Source organism: Acomys minous (assembly GCF_964271855.1).
Source record: "Acomys minous genome assembly, chromosome: 1".
Classification (NCBI taxonomy): Eukaryota; Metazoa; Chordata; class Mammalia; order Rodentia; family Muridae; genus Acomys; species Acomys minous.
This window is the reverse complement of record NC_140483.1, coordinates 88,857,116-88,879,142: the sequence shown is the minus strand read 5'-3', so window position 1 is coordinate 88,879,142 and position 22,027 is coordinate 88,857,116. Positions and strand designations below refer to the sequence as shown.

Sequence of the window (22,027 nt, the reverse complement as noted above, 5' to 3'; positions counted from 1 at the left end):
GAAGGACCCCATGTGTGCAGCTGAAGATGTGAAGCCTTCGCCGGGCTGTACATCTAACAGATGCTGGTTCTGGGCTGCAGGTCCCAGTAGTCTGATCTCACTGAAGGGGATGCTGTGTCCAGCTCAGCACTTCCCAGCTTGCCTGATCATAAGGACCCCAAGTAGAGTGGTTCTTGCAATGCTACAAATCTCTGGGCCCTTGTGCTTGAAACTTCCATTCAGATTTGAGGTTGGCCCGGGAACCATAAGCTCCCCTAGGGCGGTGGAGTTTGGGGAGCGTTGTCTAGGATAAAGAGCAGTTTACCCTGGCCTTATATGAGGGGCAGAGCAGTGCAAGGCTTCAGTTAGGGCTGGTGAATTGCACGTCTGTGATCTCATCCCCAGGCCATAGAGGTGATGTGGCCCCACGTCACCTCTGCTAGGTAAAAACAGGTCAAGGGATTTCTCTAGACACACAAAACATGTGACAAGAGGGAATCATTGCATAACTGCTTGAAAATCCAGAGTATTGTGCAAATGTTTGTGTTGTACTGACTGGCCTCCTACTAGATAAAAATGTGTTTGTATTTCACAAGTATGTGTCACTCAGATACCAAATGAGGTGTCTCTTGCTCCTACGCAGAGGTCACCAAACTTCCTGGGACTAAGCTTGGCACTTAGGTGTGCCCAGGAGAAAAGCAGCATGGAAGGACAGAACAAGGGTCACCCAGAAGGCACAGCCGGAACTCTTCTTTCTGAACTATGCTTCTCCTCAGGCCACTGTGCTGAAGTCCTGGCCTTCTTTTGCGACTCCCTCCTCCAGGGAGCCCTCCCTGACTGCAGCCCTTGGCAGCTCCCACCTCAAACAATGCCCCATGCCTCCCTCCTTAAGACTCTGTGTCTCCTGGCCTGTGAGCTCATTCACATCCTGATTCATAAAGGACCCCCAGTCATTATCAGGGGTCAATACAAAGCTACTGTTTCCACAAAATTACCTGAAACTAACTGGAGACACAGGTCAGGTATTTCGGCCAACTGACTGTGCCGTCCCCTGGAAGTTCTGCCCTAGGTGGTCATCTGCCTTGGGGCTGGGATGCTACCTTGGTGGATGTCTGTGGCTTAGTACCCTTGAATTTGATCTGTGGTCCAGGCTGGTCTTGAGTTCTCACCACCTTGCCTCAGCTCCTGCAAGTGCTAGGATTACAAGTTGCCATGGACTGGACGGGCTCAGTTGGGGATAGGTCCCTGGTAATAGGGGGGTGGGGAGCTGGGGGGTCCTGAAGCATCGGTGAACAGAGATTGGGCTTGACAAACAGAGTGACTCAAGATTGAGTTTTGCGTCTTGAGTGTATTTTGCAGCCAAGCAGTCTTAAGTTTTTAAACATACATTTCAAAAGCAGGGGGGCTTGTGGGTTACATTTTACCACAGAGCAGATTCACGGAAGTCAGTGAGCAATCAGGCATACACAGTACAGGCACCGAATGCAAAGTTCTTGTGTTGTCATATTTTGAATTAGAACTTTGAATGAAACAATACAGGGTACAGAACACACAGCAAAGACGTCATCACTTCTAAGTTACTGGCTTGGTATCAATATGTATGTGTTCCTTTTGTCCAGGGTCAATGTTCTCTTCCTAACAAAACTTGTGCCCAGCACCTGTGTGCCAAGACACTTTTTTTTTCCCTTTTCTTTTTCTTTTCTTTCTTTTTTTTAAAAATTTATTTATTATGTATACAGTGTGCACCAGATCTCATTATAGGTGGTTGTGAGCCACCATGTGGTTGCTGGGAATTGAACTCAGGACCTCTGGAAGAGTAGAGTAGAGTAGTCAGTGCTCTTAACTGCTGAGCCATCTCTCCAGCCCCTTTTTTCCTTTTCTTTAGTTCCTTCTTCTGATATCTGAGTGCCACTACCTGGAGTCTTTTGAAATACTCCATTTCTTTGTAAGCCATAATATAACTTATTAACTAATGATTAATTTCTAGTCATGTTTCTTTTACTCCAGACCTGGTCAGTCCCTGGCTGCAGTGCCAGGTCGGGGTTGTCCTCTAGTGACCGTGGTTATGCCTGAGAAGTCCTGATTTGGGAGTGACATTTAAGAAATTGGATAAAGACAGAGAATGTCAGCACAAAATGAGAGGAAAGAAACTGCAGTTTTTCTCCTGGCCCCAACCCAGGAGACTCTCGCCTTTTCAGGGGTCATAGCCTCAGGCCTGGGTTGTATTTGTCACACAGACTGCACTGGAGGAGTGACAAGTGTGCACCTCATCCCTTTGGGATACAATTGTCTGGCCATGCCTCTAGGACCTGGAATCTAGTCAGTCTCTTCAGCCTGTTCTATGCCCTCAATCAACCTGGAGCCCATTAAGATATTGACCTGGCTCCCATAGGCCACACACTGCTGGGAGATCCCAGCTGAGGTCAGGGCCACACCACTGCAAACCAGTTAAGTTTGAATCTCCAGGTGGGGGTTGGGTTTTGTTTTGCTGTGCTGGGGGAATGGTACCCAGGCTTAAGCACATACTAAGCCATTGGTCTATAACTGGGGTACTCCCCCTTTTCCCTAAGCTTTTTTTTTAAAGGTATGTCAAATGTGCACACATTTGGGGGGGGAAGGTCATTGATTTGGTGGGTTCCCATCCACATGGAAATAAGTGAATGAGTTAACAGAACAGTCTCACTGGCTGAGGCATTAACCTTGACTTTTGTGTACAGATACAGGCTTGGAACAGAGCCAAGGGGACCCAGGGTGTGGCTCAAACGGGGAGAACTCTAGCCTGGCTTATGCAAGGTTCTGGACTTCGTCTGCAGCTCCTCAAAGGAAAAAAAAAGTGAAAGATGAACCAAGAAAAGGAGCAGGTCTCAGAGCTGACATGCCCAGCATTTGGACAAACAGACTGTTACGGTCTGGGACATGGAGTTTCAGGGTGGGGGAGTAGGAGTGCCAGCACAGAGGGCTCTGGAGTATGAGGTAGTGAGGTCAGGTCACAGGAAATGCTGGGACACAGAGACTGTTGGAACTGAGGGGTGAAGAAAGAACAGGACATTATCTTCTGGGCAGAGGGAACAAAAAGTGTGTGTATCCCAGTTCAGGGAGGAAAGTCGGGCCTAGGGACAGAGCCTGAGTGCGTGAAGGGAGCGGCCCATAAGATTATATAAGCCTGGGAAATAGGAGCAAACTCACAGGAAGGTCAGTGACCCCTGTCAGAGGAGGGCCTTATCTGGGCAGAGCCACTCAGAGTAGTTGAAAGTCACTGACGTGTTGCATAAAGCTAGCTGTTAAGCCGGACTGATAGGCCTTAGGGCACGTGGCAGATTCCTAAAAATCATTGGGGTGGGGGTGGGGGGGCAGGTAGAGAGTCCTTAAAACAAAGAGCCTTTTGCAGCATTCCATGCACCTTTCCCCAAAGACCCAGATACACAGTTCCAAGTTTGCTGAGCAAGCATGCTGCCACCGACTTAGCCTCCAGCCTTTCCTAGAAATGCTTTAAAACCTCTGCTCTCCACTGGCTTTTTTTTTTTTTTTTTTTTTTTTTTTTTTTTTGAGACAGGGTTTCGCTCTGTAGACCTGGCTGTCTTGGAATGGAACTCACAGAGATCCGCCTGCCTTTGCCTCCCGAGTGCTGGCATTAAAGGAGTGCGCCTCTGCTACTACGGGCCTTATTGGCAAATGTGTTCTATGCTCCCTGTGGGGCCAAACCTTGAGCTGCAGAGCCAAGAATGAGTCAGAAAGCTTGGTCCTTGTGATTTGTCTGGGGGAAAGAGACACCTTTATGGCTGTTACAGTCTGACCTCTCTGTTTCTGGGAAGTGACAGGCAAGACAAGTCAATTTTACCCAAGGTGACCAGGGAAAGCCTTAGGTAGAGGAGGCCACCGGACCTGGCCAGGCAACCTGATGCAACTTTAATGGTGACAAGGACAAACAGGTTTATAGAACACAAGGATTTCCAAGACGTGAGTGGTTGCACAGGACTGCATCCCAGAAGGTTAGCTAGGGGTAAGGTCACAGCAAGGCAGAGGAGACAGACCATGGACTGTCCCGCGTGCCAAGGTAAGGAGTGGGTTGACTGGGAAGCTTCCTGAGCCGAGGAGTGACAGGAACACACCTGGCCTAGAGGCTGCTGCTGTCCAATGGCCTGTGTGGAGGTTGCAGTTATGTAGAACAGTTTTGGGATCTGAACCAAAGACAGGAAAGTAATGGATGGGGACAAAAGTAGAGAAGCGAGCCTTGTGGTGAATTCTAGACTTAAAAACAGAGGGATTTTGATCTTTAACAGATAGGCAAGAACAAGTGAATAAAGTCCCCAGAGGCTTCAGACAAGAGACTAAAGGCCTGCACTGTAGCCTGTAGCGCAACTGAACGTGCTGGCTCCGTTCCAGATATGAGTGTTCTGCTGATGAGGGGCTTTCACTCTTCTGGGTCAGTTACGCCCCAGCTGTGGGTTTAATTTCAATCTTTCCCCCTCTTTTTATGTTTGCCCCCCCCACAGGAGAATAACCTTCCCATTCTAATCTCAAATTAATTATTTATGCTTATGAACATATTGGATACCTGCCGGGGTTTCTTTGCTTTTTGAATAATACATTTGAATAGAAATTCCCAGAAGCAAGGCAAACATAATTCTGAGGTAAATGCCCTTTCCCCAATTGCTGTTTGATTAATTGTTCTAAACCATAATGTGGCCTTGTCACTGTTCCATGCTCCAAAACCTGCCTTTGTGCACCTGACTTGGAGGTTTGCACTAACGAGTCCACCGTCTGACCTTTGCTCTCTTATCCCCTCCTATTGCTGAAGTGATGTCCTCTACTGGCCCACGGTCCATCTGCTCATCCTCTAAGGCTCAGTTCAAATACCTCCAACCCTATGAACCCACCCCTCATTCCCTCAAGGGGAAACGCCCCTCGCACTAAGACATTTGTAGGCTTCCTTTCTGTACCCTCCATCAGACTCTGAACCCCCTTGGAGGCACCTGCTGCAGAGCAGGTAGCTACCTCCTCAAAGGTGTATTCGACCCAGAGCCCATGACTGTATGTGAGGCAGAGGATGCTATCAGTGTGGCTCAGCACAAACTCATTTCAAAAATTGAGGATTGGCTTGGGTGTGGTGGCACATGCCTGTAATCCTAGCACTCAGGAGGCAGGGACAGGCAGATCTCTATGAGTTTGAGACCAGTTTAGTCTACAAAGTGAGTGCAGGACAGCCAGGCTACATACACAGAGAAACTCTGTCTCAAACACACCCTCCCCCCGCCCCCCCAAAAAAAAGGAAGAAAGAAAAAAAAATTGAGGGTTGGGTGCGGGAGAGGTCGCTCGGTGGTTAAGAACATACACAGCTCTTGCAGAGGGCCAGAGTCTGGCACCCAGATTGGACCACTCACAGCGACCTGTAGTACAACACAGAAGAGTCGGGTGCTCCCTATCCTGGCCACCCTGGGCATGTATATACACACAAACATTAAATATCTATTTATAAATAGACAAATGGAGAGAGAGAGAGAGAGAGAGAGAGAGAGAGAGAGAGAGAGAGAGAGAGAGAGAGAGAGAGAGAGAGAGAGAGAGAGAGAGAGAGAGAGAAGAAGTGTAAATTTTTTCCTCTTAGAAACTTTAGTGGTTCTCTAAGTGGACTTTGCAGAAGGATGCTTTGCAACGCCACGGTTAGCAGGCCTGCTTGCCGCCGCTGGAGGGCGTGTCCTCCCACAGGAGAAGCAAGGAGACACTGGCCAGGCTGGGTCACCAGCCACCTAGAGATGGTCCACAATGGTAGGACAACCCCAGTCCCAGGTGCCATGCCCTTCACACATCCACGAGTCTTCTCAAGAGCCTCCCCACACAGCCCGACCTTGTCCCTTCTGGCAACTCACATTTGTCGCCTGAGGCACTGTGGAAATCAGAACCAGTATTCGAATGTCACTACACCTAGGACCGCACACACGGAAGAGACAAGTTACTGCCGGGAGTCGCTCAGGAAGTGCTAAAGCTAAAATCCTGACTTGGGTCTTCTAACTTGTGTGAGCTTCTAAGGAAAGGCCGGCGCAGTTGTTGTGTATGACCTCATGCACACACAGGTGTGCAGTGAAGTGCGGTGACAAAGGGCTCTCCACCAAGCTTTGAGAGGCTTTAGAGCCTTCACGCTCGCGCTACCTACACAGCCTTGCATCTCCGGGGACGCTACAGACCCCAACGCTACCGGGCGCGCTGGCTGCTTTATGGCACAGTGAGGCCACCGTATAACCTCAGCTTAACGCCTGAGGACTAGCGGCACCCCACGGGCTGACAAAAGGAGTGACAAAAGTCACAACCAGGACCCGAGGCAGCCCGGGGCAGCCCCAGCCACCCAGGTACTTTGAGCGAGGCGGTGCCCTGGTCACGTGGCCCGACGCCGCCCCGCCCCGCCCCGCCCTGCCTGGGTCGGGCCTGCTCTGCGCCTGCGCGGGCGCGGGCTCGCTCGCCGGCCGTCCTGCGGGCGAGCGCCCGCGGCCGTGGGTGAGTCCTGGGCTGGGTGGGGAGCGGCGGCCCGTGTGCCCTGGCTTCCCGCGGAGTGAGAGCAGGGCGGCTGGAGGCAGGGCCCCGTGAGCTCCGGAGTCCCACGCGCATCCTCGCGGCCGGGGCCCGCCCGCTGCGGCCCGGCTCCGGCCGAGGGGCCTGTGGTGCAGCGGCGCGCTCGGGCCCGAGAGGCGCCCACCGCTCGGGGTGCCCGGGGTTCCGGAGCCGCAGGCCCGGGGAAGGGGTCGGCTTTGTCCGCGTCCGGTGGTTGCCCGGGGTTCCCCGTGGCGCTGGCGATTCTGTCCAGCGCCTCCCGCTCCTCACGGGGTGGCCAAATGGAAGCCTGGAGAATGCTGGTTCTGAGACACCATGTTTCATCGCGCAGTAAACAGTCGAACTGAGCTGGACGGGTGGGGCGGCCGTCAATGGGTCGTTCCGTGTGGATAGTGTTGTTATCAAGTTTAGGTAGGGGATGTCAGCACCTCAGCCATGGTTGTGCCTTTTAGCTTAACCTTTGTCTTGGCCCTTACAGGCTGCCCAGCTGGTCCTAGTGCGCACCTGCTGTTTGTCTGTTTTCACCTGTTGTCTGGTGCACGGAAGACCTGACCGTGTGTGGAGTGATCATGACCAAATGGACCGTTGACTCCTTTTGCTTTGAAAGGATTCGTAGACTAGGGTCCAGGGCACACTACAAACAAGCCACAGTCACCCGTAGCGTTTCTTAGAGCCACATGACACTCAGGACAAGAATTGACTCTGGTTTCCTTTGACAGAAGAAGGAAGCTAAGATAGTGGCTTTTCGTCACAGATGTTGTTTTGTATTTGCAGTGGCAGATTGTGCTGTAACTAGAGTACTTGAACTCTGGCAAACCTTGTTTTTGAATGCTGACTCAGACCTGCTGACGAATGGCAATTCACATCCTTTGCGAATTACAGTTACCCTCTGCCCTGTTTTTGACGAAGACCTTTATACTAAGGTCATATGTGCGTTTTGCATATCCCTGCGGGCCGCAAGTTTCATTGAGTATTTAGAATTTACACTGTTTCTTACATTACAGAAGTCTGGCCCTTGTTGGATCGAAGTCAGTGTTGCCCACTTGTGATAGGTTCAGTGTTACAGTAAATAGATTTTGTAGTAAATTACAAAGGATCATCATTCATGGAAATTTAAGCAGAAAATGGGGGTTTAGTCAGGGTTCAGAGTATAGTAATTAAACATGCCATGTTTTAAAATTTTAAACATTTATGGGTTAGAGGGCTCTAATGTGCCACTGTACGTGTATGGAGGTCAGTGAACAACTTTCTAGAATTTTTCTTCCACCATGGGAGTAAGATTGGTCATCAGGCTTGCCAGCAACTTCCTTTCCCTGATGAACCATCTTGTAGCTCCCATGTTCTGAACTCTTATCAGAACACTGCACGCTGTCTTTCTTTCTGTTGCTGCATTAAGAACCTACGCCTGGGCTGAAGAGGTGGCTCGGCTGCTACAGGCTAGGCTCACAACCAGAAATCAGCTAGTCACACCACTGTAGTGGGTGGAGTGCAGTTTACAGGGAGAGCTTTAAGTCTGGGAGGTTTTCAAAACATTGTTAGGCATGGTGGTGGTGCACACCTTTAATCCCAGCACTCAGGAAGCAGAGCAGTCAAAGCTCTGAGTTCGAGGCCAGCCTAGTCTACAGAACAAGTTTCAGGACAGCTTGGGCTACACAGAGAAACCCTGTCTCAAAAAGAAAAAAAATTACTGTTTTTTCCCCCTGTATAAGACTTTTAAGAGCCGGGCATGGTGGCTCACGCCTTTAATCCCAGCACTCGGGAGGCAGAGGCAGGCGGATTACTGTGAGTTTGAGGCCAGCCTGGTCTACAAAGCGAGTCCAGGACAGCCAAGGCTACACAGAGAAACCCTGTCTCCAAAAACAAAAACAAAAACAAACAAACAAATGACTTTTAATATCTAATAATCCAAATGATCAACAATAGCCAGTAAGTAACTGGCTCTCTAGGCTGTTTTTAGTTGTTTACTAACAAGGCCCATTATTATTGCCATAACAGATTGAATGGAGCAACTTTAGTCTGCAAAATTTTGTCAAGAAACCATAGGACCAGTTCTGTAAAAGTGAAAAGTAAGTATGCCCTTGTTTGTTTTGCAGTGTTGAAGATTGAGACAAAATAGGTCAGCATTAGCCGGGCATGGTGGTGCACGCCTGTCATCCCAGCACTCGGGAGGCAGAGGCAGGCGGATCGCTGTGAGTTCAAGGCCAGCCTGGTCTACAAAGTGACTCCAGGACAGCCAAGGCTACACAGAGAGACCTTGTCTCAAAAATAAAATAAAATAAAATAAAATAAAGGTCAACATTCTTGCTGAACATGCCCAGAGCGGAGCAAACCTTATTGTTGAAGTCTACAAATAATTTGAGTTTGTCTAAGACCACAGTTGTAAACAGCTGCGAGGTGGTGACTTTAGAACTGTTTTATATTGTTGGCTGGGCATGCTGGCAAAAGCTGGCCTGCCTCTGGCCCGTCCTGAGCTCTAGGCCAGCCTTAGCTGGATGATGAGACCTGTAAATGGAGTGTCACAGTGTAAAACTGAAAGAGTCTCTGAGTTTGTAAATCGCTAGAATATTGTGTGACTATGAACATTAAATGTTTTTGTTGATTTGTGAGGGTTGGGGGGGCAGCACAGGGTTTCTCTGTAGTCCTGGCTGTCCTAGAACTCAATATGTAGACCAGGCTGCCCTTAAACTCACAAAGATCCTCCTCCGCCTCCTCCTCCTGAGTGCTGAGATTAAAGACCTGGGCAATCATGCTTGGGGATTTTTGTTGATTTTAATGTTAACTGTGACAATAAAAAAAGAGCAAGACATTATACTATCAGGTATTTCTGTGCCAGTTTATAGTTTTTAAACTCTTACTTAATCTAAGATTGGCAAAAATTAGTCTTATATTGTCAAGTGTAGTACTAATAAGAGGTTTTAGCTGGGTGGTGGTGCATGCCTTTAATCCAGCACTCAGGAGGCAGAGGTAGGTGGATCTGTGTGAGTTCAAGGCCAGCCTGGTCCACAAAGCGAGTCCAGGATAGCCAAGGCTACACAGAGAAACCCTGTCTCAAAAAAACAAAACAGATTTTAGGCAGGCCTGATAACACCTATAATTACAGCATTTAGAGGTTGAGGCAGGAGCATGGGTTTGTGATGAGTATAGGCCAAGCTATAAAGCAAGAGTTAGTCTCAAACTAAGTTTCTACCTCGTGCCCTTCAGCCTGAGTAGTGAAAAGCATGGGTTTTGAAGACTAAACAGTTAATCAAGTATCTGGCCGACTTCAATTGCCTATAGAACATTAGTTTAATTCACCGTATTCTTACAAATCTCCATATATTAAGGAAGGGGAAAGGGCTGGAGAGGCGCCTCAGGTTAAGAGCACATGCTGCTCTTCCAGAGGCCCTGTCTTTGATTCCCAGCACCCACGTCAGGTTACTCACAACCAGCTATAGCTCTATGGGGGGGAGGGGGGGTTGTTTAATACCTCTGCAGCCTTCTGTACTCATATGCGTATACCCACATAGACGTGTGCGTGTGTTTAAGGAAAATAATATTGTCTCAAATATCATTAGATATTATTGAAATTTGTAGGACTGGGGAAGTGGGTAAGAGTGTTGGAAGTCAATGAAGAGCTGGTTCTATTTTGGGAGTACAGGGACGTTAAACAGCTGGCTACTATGCTCAGAAAAAACAGGTGGGGTGGGGAAGGGTGGACAAATACAGACAGACATAACTTTTTTGGTTGGTTGGTTTTTTGAGACAGGGTTTCTCTGTGTAGCCTTGGCTGTCCTGGACTCATTTTGTAGACCAGGCTGGCCTCGAACTCACAGCGATCCCCCTGCCTCTGCCTCCCCAAGACCTGGGATTACAGGGGTGTGCCACTGGGCCCTCTTAGACATATCTTTTAAAAACAAGAACTTTATAAGAGTACAGAAATTAAACCAGATTTTTTAAAAAAGGAAATGCAATCATCAAAATTGACTTCAGAAGAGAGAAGGCTACCAATGGAAAGCATTGGGAAGGTTGTCAGAAAACTGTCATCCTCAGTGCCAGGCTCAGCTGATGTCACAGGTGAGTTCTTGTAATGTTAAAGGACCACGTACTGTGGAAGCTGGGTGGTGGTGGTGGAACACACCTTCAATCCCGGCACTTGGGAGGCAGGGCCAGTCAGATCTGAGTCCAAGGCCAGCCAGGGCTACACAAAACAAAGGTCTTGGCAAGCGTTATTTAGGTAAAAGGATATGTGACCATGGCAGAGTCCTTTCTGTGCTCTAAGGCTGCAGGGGTCACTTTTGACTTACAGTGGCTCCATCTGCAGTGCTCTGCCTCCCTCTCCTGTGCAGGGCTGAGTGACATCATAGCATTCTTTTGACTTTTTCCTGGTGCAAAATAATATGTATGTAGTAGGAACTGCACCTTAGGTAATTTTCACTGTCTAGTGATAAAAGTGGCACTGCGTTCTTTTGATGCAAGGTGGCAGCAGGGGCTGCAGCGTCCATTAGCCACACAATCACAAAGGTAAGCAAGCAGCACCGCCTTGCTAAGATACAGTGTTCTGTATGTTAGGTGTGTCACCCTCCTCAGGGACTGGGCTAAATCCAGCTGTGGTTATCAGCATGCAGGAAGCCCTGGGTTCAGTCCCCAGCTCCAAAATAAATGCATTTCTGACAGGGTATTTTTATCTCATAATGGGTTTATCAGGGTGCCGCCTGAGGAACATCTGTACACCAAATAAGTACTTAAGAAAAGTGCAGTGACACAGCTCAGCCTGTTGAGCGCCTTCTGTACTGCAGACCGCTCTCTTGGGTCCCCAGGTTATAACTCAATGAACAGACCAGCCTCTGAGGTAGGTGACTTCTCCGTCTTATCAACAAGGTGACTGTTCCTGTGCCTAAGTTCATAGGCACTGTGTGGTTCTAATTCAGGCAACCAGCAGGTGCTAAGGCTCTTGTGTGTCACTGTAGTTGCAGTATCTCTGAGCTTTTCATAGATACCCTAAGAGCATTTGACCAAGTTAAGGTAAGTTACAGTTGTAGGTGCAGAGGAGGTGGAGGCCCCTGCTTGTGGCAGGCGACCGTAAACAGCTCCCCTACGCTGTGTCCTTAGAAGGAGAGCCACGGCTGTGTGTGCTCTGCTCTGTTGCGTGTCTGCTGTGTCGGCTGCTTCTCTGGGCCTGGCCTCTGCCTTCTGCCTTCTCTCTAATGTTGTTTTGTTTGTTTGTTTTGTCCTGACTGTTAGCCGTTTTCAGAAGCATAGTGTGGTAGTGGAGGAAATCTTGAAGAATTTAAGAAGCTTTTGGTTTTGTTCAAACCAAAGACTTAGTTGGTCTGACATGCTTGATTTCCCATTGAACACCTTACAGTGTGGCATTGATTGATAACGTCACACCTCTTGAGTGCTGCTGCTGTGAGCGCAGGTATTCATGACGTTGGCTGCAAACCCACAGCTGACATACTAACCATTTGACAGTTCTGTTTGTAACTTACAAGGAGCCTCTGTGCTGTTTTCCATAGCAGTGTTCCATTATAGTCCCGTTTATAGTACGCCATGGACCCTACATCATTTCCCACTAGTACTTGTGTTTTATTGTTGTTGTTTTTTGTTTTTTTTGTTTTTTCAAAAATGTATTTGTGTGCGCACACACTGTGCTGTGCCTGTGGACTCTGAGGACAGTGTTTGGGAAGGCTTGCACCTTGTTTCTGAGGCCTGCTCTGTATTGTTTCAGCACTGCCACTCCAGGCTGCCTGACAGGCTGCCTGTGAATGTCTACAACAGCGGTTCTCAACCTGTGGCTCTTGACCCTTTGGGGGATAGAACAACCTTTTTACAAGGACTGACTATCACAGTGCCCTGCACTGTAATTCTAGAACTCAAGACTGTATACAGCAAGCCTGTCTCAAAACAGCAATAGCAGCAACAACAAAACCCCACAGAAAACAAACTACTAACCTGGTGTGCCTGTATTCACAGGTAGAAACAGCACACCGACTGAACCTGAGCAATATGTACAATTAGTAAAAGTTTTTGTAATTCCGGCACTTGGGGAGGCAGAGGCAGGCAAGTCTCTGTGAGTTCCAGGCCAGCCTGGTCTACACAGCGAGTCCAGAACAACCAAGGCAACACAGAGCAACCCTGTCTCAGGAAGAAAAAATAAATAAAAGTACAGTATTACTAATCTAGTTCTAAGGGGAAATGTAGAGTCTGGAAATTGGAGTAGGACTGGTGCAAAGCTCCTGTGTTTCACCCTGTGTAACACCTTTGCCATCATTATCTCTAGGCTGAAGGAAGTCTCCTGGAGAAGACAGGCCATCAGCACCATGATGGACTCAGAAGCACATGACAAGAGGCCCCCAGTGCTGACCTCTTCAAACCAGGACCTGTCACCTCACATTGCGGACGTGGGTGACATAAAGCATTACTTCTGTGGCTGCTGCGCAGCTTTCAACAACGTGGCGATCACATACCCTGTTCAGAAGATCCTCTTTCGGCAGCAGCTGTACGGCATCAAAACCCGGGATGCAATACTCCAGTTGAGGACGGACGGGTTCCGAAACCTGTACCGTGGAATCCTCCCCCCACTGATGCAGAAGACAACCACGCTGGCGCTGATGTTTGGTCTGTATGAGGACCTGTCGCGCCTGCTCCGCAAGCATGTGAGCAGTGCTCCCGAGTTTGCCACCAGCAGCGTGGCAGCACTGCTCGCCGGGACAACAGAAGCCATTCTCACTCCATTAGAAAGGGTTCAGACTTTGCTTCAGGACCACAAGCATCATGATAAGTTCACAAACACTTACCAGGCCTTCCGGGCCCTCAGGTGCCATGGAATTGCAGAGTATTACCGAGGCTTGGTGCCTATCCTTTTCCGAAATGGATTCAGCAATGTCCTTTTTTTCGGCCTCCGAGGGCCCATTAAGGAGCACCTGCCCACTGCCACTACTCACAGTGCACATCTGGTCAACGACTTCATCTGCGGGGGTGTGCTCGGTGCCATGCTGGGCTTCCTAAGCTTCCCGATTAATGTTGTAAAAGCCCGAATACAGTCTCAGATCGGCGGGCCATTCCAGTCTTTCCCTATGGTTTTCAAGACAATCTGGCTGGAACGGGACAGGAAACTGATCAATCTTTTCAGAGGCGCTCATCTGAACTACCATCGCTCTCTCATCTCCTGGGGAATAATTAATGCAACTTACGAGTTTTTGTTAAAGATTGTATGATAAGGTCACTGCATAAAATGTTATTCTCAACTACCTAGATCCAAGGAAAATTTGGCTTTGTTCCTAATTGGCTTAAATACAAGTTGGGGCCAGTAAGTCCAGGCCATAATTTATGAACAACACATTGACAAAAACAGAATAAAGGGTTTCACTGGGCAGATGTCAGGGCTTTGGTTTGGTCATTACTCAAGAGCGTTAGGCTGTTGCCAGGTAACTTGCCTGTATCTGATGACCTTTCCAGGGCAGCTGTCAGCCAAGACAGATGATTTTGACCCCCAGAAGGGGTTGCTGCGCCTTCTGTATGGTGGTGCAGCCCAAGTGTGCTCCCAGCCCGGGCTCCTCAGCTCACTTTCTTGCCTCATTTATTGCTCCTCCCTTAGGAGGGTCGTCTTCATTAAGACCAGTGGATGTGCCTCGAAGACGGAGGTCAGAGTCGTAGCTGTAGTTCCGTGGTGGTTGGGGTTAGCTTTGAAACTAAGTGCTGTTGAGATAGTCACTATCCAAACTTCCTGTGTAGCGTTGGTAGCACTGAGCAGCTAATGGAGCCTCCATGGTGCCGTTTAGCTTTGGACATTGCCTGTTTGATTCTGAATGTGACTTTAAGCCCTTCCAGAACGCCCTGCGCTGTCTTTACTGAACTTGTTGCCAAAGGACAAGGTGACCATGTGAACTTAGGTTGTTCGATTCGTTGTGTTAGGCTGTTCGCAGCAAGTGATGTACTGTTTCTCTTGGCTTCTTTGTGCTGCCGGTGCCAACTTAGCTGACAGTGCAGACATTGTCCCTTGTGAGTAGTAACTGGCATGTTCGTCTATCCTGTTCTCTGGTACTAGACTTTAAAAAAAAAAACCCTTCCATAAAGTTTTATTTGGGGAGTCTGTTCATAAACTCCTAGGGTTTCTTTTTTCTTGCTTTCTCCGTGCTGCAGAGTGAGGTGAGAAGCAGGTGCTTCTTCCCACCGCTCGCTTTCCTATTTCTCAGGAGAGACTTGAGGGCTCTGACGTCCTGGAGCCCGGGGTACCACTGTGCCATTTGAGAGGGCGTGCTCTGCATAACAGCACCTGCCTTCTGAAGCTGGGCAGGCGTGCGCTGGCACAAACGGGGCCAAGGAATCAGAGTTGTGCTCTGGGTAAATGTACCACGACTCACAGTTCAATTGAAGTAACGTCCGTTCTGGACAAGTAGCTTGGGTCTGGAGAGGCTGCCTGTCACTCCCATGGCGAAGCTTGTTTCCCAGGGTTTGTTAGGACAGAGTCAATTTCTTTGTGTTGTTTTTTCAATGGTGCTAGGAAGGGACCTACCCAGTGCTGTACACACGCCAGGCATGTGCTCTCCCACTGTGCGGCACTCCGGCTTCGCCAGGCTTGTGTTTGTCTTGTTTTGTTTTGAGACAGGGTCTCAACATGTAGCCCAAGCTGGTCTTGAACTCACAGAAGTCTACCTGGTTTTGCCTTCCGAGTGCTGGGATTAAAGGTGTCCCCAGTCTCTAAAGATAGGTCTCTTACTAACAGTTTTTCGTCTCTGGGTAACTGCATGCAAGTGTGCATATATCCCTACAAATTGAAATTAGACCCTCAACTGCAGCTCTTGGGAAGTTTCTGGGGAAGGCGATTCAACACCTCTGTCCCCCTCTGACTACACTGAGGCCAGCAAACGGCCTTCCAGCTGTAAAGGTGGGGAGCCAAGGTATGTGGGTGGCAGTAAAGGAGGCCAGTGGCTTTGGAGCGACACTGACAGAAGATTTTGTGCAGTACAGTGTGGACAGTAAGGGAGATGTGAGGACCGAGCAGACAAGATGTTGACACAGATACAGTTTGGAAGGAGGGAACAGACGGGAGGGGCATCCTGGTTCTTGGCCCCATGTTCATTGTGCTCCCATGGGCCTGTCGGAGGCAGCACAGGGAAAGTCTGTTCGCCAGGGATTACGTCACTGGCTTCACAGGCTTCGTTTTCTTTTCTTTACACTCCACGCAGCTGGTGAACGTTTCCACTGTTAAGCACTCCTGTGAAATATGTGAGGATTGTAAGGGCAATGCTTTGGCTTTTGCTGTCTTGATTATGTGGCATTTTAAAACAATTGCTAAACTTTTTTTAATGATTTTTAACTTGTAAATGTTTTTCGTCACTCTCAGAGCCTAAACTGCAGCATATGACAGAGACGGCTTTTGACTCCTATAAATTTAAGTTTGACCCCCTGGCCCCAAATCAGAACTTGTAACCCACTTTGTCTGAACTTTCATGTCAGGATATAATTAATAGATTCTAACTAGTGCAGTAATGTTTTTTGAACGCAGAAAGACTGGAGGATGCTCTGAAAAGCTTTAAAGTGGCCTCATCTGTTACGCGTGTGGCACAGGTGGCTCATGAGCACAGAACACTCATGTCCTGTGCTTCTTAGCTGATCCCTTCAGAAACATGAGTTTTGCATTTAACACACCTCATGCAAACCCTCAGGACCGTCCCAGAGTCAGCGCAGCCGTTGCACAGTGGCAGGTTGGTGTCTTACCTTCCTTTGTGGTTAGACACAGATGTCTGTGCCTGTCAGCACCTATCTTGTGGTTGGCTGTATAATCACTCGCTGTATATTGTGACCCTGTGCAATAAATAAAGCTGAGTTGTACATAAATAGCTATATCTGGGTACCCAATATTCCTGAGCTCAGTGGCACTGTAGATAAATGTAGATAGCCCTGTAAGGTCAAAGGGCTGGCTGATAAACACAGCTTCGCAGGAGCTATGTGCAGTGTGGGCTGTGGTCACAGCTGAGGGCCAGATGGTGGGCAGATAGGCACTCATACTTGGTTTCTTTATGTCAAATGTATCATTTCTCATATACAAATAAATGCATATCAAAAACTTGAATATGTTCTCTCTAGATTACATTTTTAAAAATAGTTTTTAGGTTTTAACACTCTTCTGTGTATAAATGTAATGCTCTTCTTTGCTTGCCAGATTACTGAGGAGCTCTTCACAAGCTTTGGATGCTCTTTTGAGTTGGGACTGAGTTTGAGTAAGTCTGCTAAATATTTGTGTTAACTTTTGGGAAGCTGGAATACAATGTGGTGTTTTGTGGCTGGGTAGCCTCTTACCACTAGCACTTTTCGGGGAGGGTGTGGTCGATTAGCCTACCAGTCTTTGTGATGATAATTCATCTGCAGGCTCAGCAAGGGCACCACTCATCTTGTTTAGGAGGAGTGTCTGCCCTTTGCTGCAAAGCATTTTGTTTCCTAAATGCTTTCCTCCCCTGTGACACACTTCCCCACATCGTCATTCCATTTGTCAGTCATTTCTGCTGAACTGGCTCCCCTCTAACTGTGTAAATGGGGTAAATGGCCTGGATATTGGGGCTTTGTCACATCCTTGATCTCCACTGAGGAACCACTGCCATGGCGCACTGGCCTGTGGGCATGTCTGTGAGTCAAACCTTTTTTCCCATTTTTTGAAAGAGTCTTACTGTGTAGCCCCAGCTGGCCTGGAACTCACTGTATAGACCATGTTTGCTTCGAACCCACAGAGACCCACCTTCTTCTGCCTCTGCCAGCTGCAATGTTATTTTCTCGATTGCTAATTGATCTAGGAGGATCCCCAGCCCACTGGGGGCAGTACCAAGTAGGCCTGGGCTGTACAAGAGAGGGAGCAGACTGAGCCTGGAACCGAGCCAGTTAGCAGCAGCCTTTCCTGTTTTCCATTCCAGGCTCCAGCCTTAGCCTACCCTGGCTTCCCTCCATGGTGGACAGTGAGGTGACATAAGCCCTGTCTTGCCTCAGGTTGTTTGCTCAGTGTTTTCTCACAGCAACGAGAAAGCAGCTGTCCAATTCTAAGTTACTCCCTGTTCCTGGAAAAAGCTGAGGTCCCAAAACAGGTGGCTAAGCGAGGGAGGAGACCGAATTTTATCATCTTAATTTCTGATTTTGTTTAGGAAATTTCCATATACCTGCCCAGTATTGTAAAACTGCCCTTTTAGGGTAAACCATTCTGAGCATTGAGAGTCTGTCCCTAAAACATTAGCTGATAGTAAATTCTGAAGGAAAATGGAAATCTCTGTTGAGTGCTGAATTAAGTTGTGTGCATCCTACATGGGGGTGGGGGGCCAGGCCAGATCATCTTGAGAAATCAATCGCAGTCATCCATGTTAGTAGGTGCTTTTAGCTCATCAGTGATTTGCAGATAAACAGTGGCACGAAGCCCTTCTTCCCTGGCCAGCAGTCAGCACCTGCTCCAGTGGGTGCCTGGGTGCTTGCCAATTTTTCTTATGGTTAAGTTGTAATTTGCTATGAGACTAAACTCACGTGTCAAAAAAAAAGGGAGGGAACCTCACCGCCAGAAGATAGGGAGTTTGGAGTGGAGCCGTGCGAGGCAAGCAGGAAGGGTGCTAGGGACAAGGAAATGTACTTAGGAACATAGAAATCACTGCTTTGCACCACACGGGCACGCCAGCCATTTCTTCCTTTTTTCTGCGTTGACACCTGACTTGGCAACGTGGTCAAATAAAGTGCTTCATTTTGACACACTCTTGAATCAGACATGCACTTATTCTGAAGTGAAGATGGTTTCTCCCAGCATGCCATGGCTTGCACTCTTGGCTCAGTCCGTGTGCTTGGGCTATGTTGCTGATCAAGAGCTTTCGAACAGGGTCTGTGCCCTAGGACTTCGACCCACTAAGGTTCCAGTTCCACACAAGAAGCACACTCTCATCCAGATCTCCTGTTTCAAAAGTGTTCTTTTGGTTTGCTTTGGTTTTGGTTTGGTTTTTTAAGACAGAGTTTCTCTGTATAACAGCCCTGGCTGTCCTGGGCTTGCTTTGTAGACCAGGTTGGTCTCGAACTCACAGAGATCACAGACTCATAATTGCTTAGGAATTTCTTCTAAGAATCAGAGGTCTACAAAATGCTCATCCCCACTTAAACAAGAGTGGTCTTAAATTATATATGTTTCTCCCCTCAAAAGTTAAATCTTTAACAGATTTACTCAAATTCACAGTCACAAAAATATAAGCAAAGTTTTATGTCTAGCCATGATAAATAACAAAAAGAAGAAATACATAGAAAGCCACCTTGCACACCCGAATCTATATCGGGGGAACTCACTTCAGAAGGGTGATGGCAGGAACTGAGAAGGGGCCAGAGTACTCTGCTTAGGGAGTTGGGGTTCTCGGGGACAGACATCTGCCTAAACTTAACTAATGTATACTTAATACTTATATTTCATATACAAATTTTATTTTAAAATTACAATATGATTATATTGAGGGTTTTTTTTGTTTTTTGTTTTTTTTCGAGACAGAGTTTCTCTGTGTAGCCTTGGCTGTCCTGGAGTCACTTTGTAGACCAGGCTGGCCTCGAACTCACAGCGATCCTCCTGCCTCTGCCTCCCGAGTGCTGGGATTAAAGGCGTGCGCCACCACGCCCGGCTATATTGAGTTTTACAAAGATGGCAGGAGACGACGGCTCTTCCAAAAGTCCTGAGTTCAATTCCCAAGCAACCACATGGTGGTTCATAACCATCTATAATATGATCTGCTCCCCTCTTCTGGCCTGCAGGGGTACATGCAGGCTGAACACTGTATGCATAATAAAAATAAATACATCTTTTTAAAAAAGAAATATGGGTATAGATTTAAGCAGTTCAAAAAGTTAAGTGGGTTGATGAGTGCTGCTGGAGAATCCTGGGTAGTGGATGGTCACAGCTGTGCTGCGAGCCTTTCAATAATAAACTGGTAGAATGCGCCATGTATTTCGATGTAGTGAATGTCGGTGTAAGCGTGGACAGTAGTAGTGCTGTTCTTGTAGTGAGATGGCAAGAGGTCCATGGAGTTACAGAGGCCGTGGGAATGCCATAGATCATCTGGCCTAGGAACTTCTCTTCCAGTATTGGTAAGCGCAGGTGCACACCCCAGCTAAAGCCCAGAGGGCTCCCCTTAGAGTGTGGCGGTTGTTTACTTCATTTTGTGTGTTTGGTGTTGGGGATGGAATCCAGGACTGCACAGAAAGCAGGCACTGTGCCACCAGCTCCTCTATGGTGTGCTCCCAGTTCATTCTCTCGTAAAACGGCTAGAGGGTGAGCGCCTACCCACTTCTGACAGCAGGCGCTAAGGGAGGAGCCATTGTTTTCCTGTCAGGAACTGTAATTTTTAAGAAACACTAGGAACTCCTTTAATTAAATACATTGGTTTGGTTTGTATTCTGTGTGTGGATGTTTCAGCTATGCGTGCATTCAGTGGCCCCAGAGGCCAGAAGAGGGTGTTAGGCCCCTCCTAGAACTGGAGAAATAGGCACTTGTGAGCTGCAGTGTGGAGCTGGGAACTGAATTCTGGTCCTCTGGAAAAGCAGCCAGTGTTCTTAACTTCTGAGCATCTCTCCAGCTCCTCAATGAAGAAGGAGGAGGAGGAGGAGGAGGAGGAGGAGGAGGAGGAGGAGGAGGAGGAGGAGGAAGAAGAAGAAGAAGAAGAAGAAGAAGAAGAAGAAGAAGAAGAAGAAGAAGAAGAGGAAGAAGAAGAAGAAGAAGAAGAAGAAAGGACTTTAGGCTGAGGGTAGTAGTTCGTGGCTACAAGTGGAAGACCAGTCTCTCTTTAGTCAGTTCAGGCCACCAGGCTGACTACATGAGTCTTGTCTCAGAAAAAACAAAAACTCACTCAAAGAACAATTCAAGTTAACCCCTTGTAAGTACAGTGTATTCATAAGAGCTGCTATTTTGTATTTCTTTTTCTTTTTTGCCCTTGTTACCTAGTATTTCTTTAATATTAAAAATCAGTCTGTTCACATTTTACCCTAACAAAAACTAATGTTTTATTGCAGAAGGCTTGCTAGTTAATGTAAACACAGCCGTGATCATACTCAAAATGTAAATGGATTCCAAGGAAGAAAGAGAGAGAGGGAGAGGGAGAATAATTTTATTTTCCAAGGCTGGGGATCTAACTCTGCCTCCAGGCTGCCAAACAGGCTCTCTTCTTAAGCCCTAAACAAATGAATTACTTATGCCTAAATGTTTTCTGTTTTCATTGTTCCTGGCAACAGGCTGGGGCTGGGGGTAGGGGTGGGGGCAGTTATTTATAGCTCCAACCAGAGTGCTTTAACTGCAGCTCTCCTTTTTCCCCCCCTCAAGATAAGGTTTCTTTGTGTAAAAGAGCCCCTGGCTGTCTTGGACTGACTCACTTTGTAGACCAGGCTGGCCTCCAACTAACAGAGATCCACCTGCCTCTGCTTCCCGAGTGCTGGGATCAAAGGCCAGCACCACCACGCCGGGCTCAGCAGCTTTCCTCTTAATTTAGAAAAGCCACACCGCACCAAGTCTGTTTCTAGAAAGGTGATCTCAGTGTAAATGCTTGGTAAGGTAGATGTTAACCTGGAGAGATCTTGGCTCCCGCGGAAGGGGTGTCACGCTGCTCACATGCTGGGAACAATGGCGCTGATGAACACTTTGTTGTCCACCCATCCTGTCAATCCCAGTGAGATGGCTGAGATGGCCTGACCACCCGAGAACCTACTTAGACGTAGTGTGGTGGTTTGAATAGGAATGGCCTCCATAGACTCGTCTATTTGAATGCTTGGCCCCCAGGGAGTGCACTATTAGGAGGTGTGGCCTTGTTGGAGGAAGTGTGTCACTGTGGGGGCGGGCCTTGTGGTCTCCTATGCTCAAGCTCTGCCCAGTGCAGAAGGTTCTCGTCTTGGCTGTCTTCTGATCAAGATGTGTAACTCTCAACAGCCAAGGCTACACAAAGAGACCCTGTCTCGAGAAACCAAAAAAGTAAAAAGATGTGTAACTCTCGTTTCCTCCAGCACCATATTGGCCTGTGTGCTGCCAAACCTCCCACCATGATGCCAAGAGACTGAACCTCTGAAACTGTAAGCCAGACCCAATTAGATGTTTTATAAGAGTTGCCTTGGTCATGGTGTCTCTTCACGGCAACAAAACCCTAAGACAGGAGCAGAGAGAGAAATGATTACCTGAAAGTTATCCTCTGCCCAGGCAGGCAGATCTTTGTGAGCTCAAGGCCAGCCTGGTCTACAAGGTGAGTCTAGGACAGCCAAGGCTAACACAGAAAAACCCTGTCTCGAAAAACCAAAACCAAAAAAAAAAAAAAAAAAAGCTGGGCGTGGTGGTGCACACCTTTAATCCCAGCACTGGGGAGGCAGAGGCAGGCGGATCACTGTGAGTTCGAGGCCAGCCTGGTCTACAAAGTGAGTCCAGGACAGCCAAGGCTAACACAGAGAGACCCTGTCTTGAAAAACCAAAAAAAAAAAAAAAGAAAAGAAAAGAAAAGAAAAGAAAAGTTATCCTCTGCCCTCTCCAAACACACACATACCATGTCATTCTCCC

General features: G+C 47.9%; 1 protein-coding gene across 7 annotated transcripts; it reads left to right on the top strand.

Annotated features, from left to right (window-relative positions):
• Positions 1 to 6,285: 6,285 nt before the first annotated feature.
• Positions 6,286 to 16,573, top strand: SLC25A51 (solute carrier family 25 member 51). Of its 7 annotated transcripts, none has more exons than XM_084778347.1 (5): positions 6,286 to 6,320; positions 8,515 to 8,585; positions 10,461 to 10,572; positions 11,203 to 11,347; positions 12,779 to 16,573. In XM_084778347.1, the coding sequence occupies exon 5, from the start codon at positions 12,819 to 12,821 to the stop codon at positions 13,713 to 13,715; it is 897 nt and encodes a 298-aa protein (XP_084634473.1). In that variant the 5' UTR covers positions 6,286 to 6,320; positions 8,515 to 8,585; positions 10,461 to 10,572; positions 11,203 to 11,347; positions 12,779 to 12,818; the 3' UTR covers positions 13,716 to 16,573. The 7 variants fall into 7 exon arrangements, with proteins under 7 accessions (XP_084634473.1, XP_084634471.1, XP_084634475.1 ...); XM_084778345.1 differs by lacking the exon at positions 6,286 to 6,320 and adding an exon at positions 6,330 to 6,465; XM_084778346.1 differs by lacking the exon at positions 6,286 to 6,320 and adding an exon at positions 6,488 to 6,930.
• Positions 16,574 to 22,027: the final 5,454 nt, after the last annotated feature.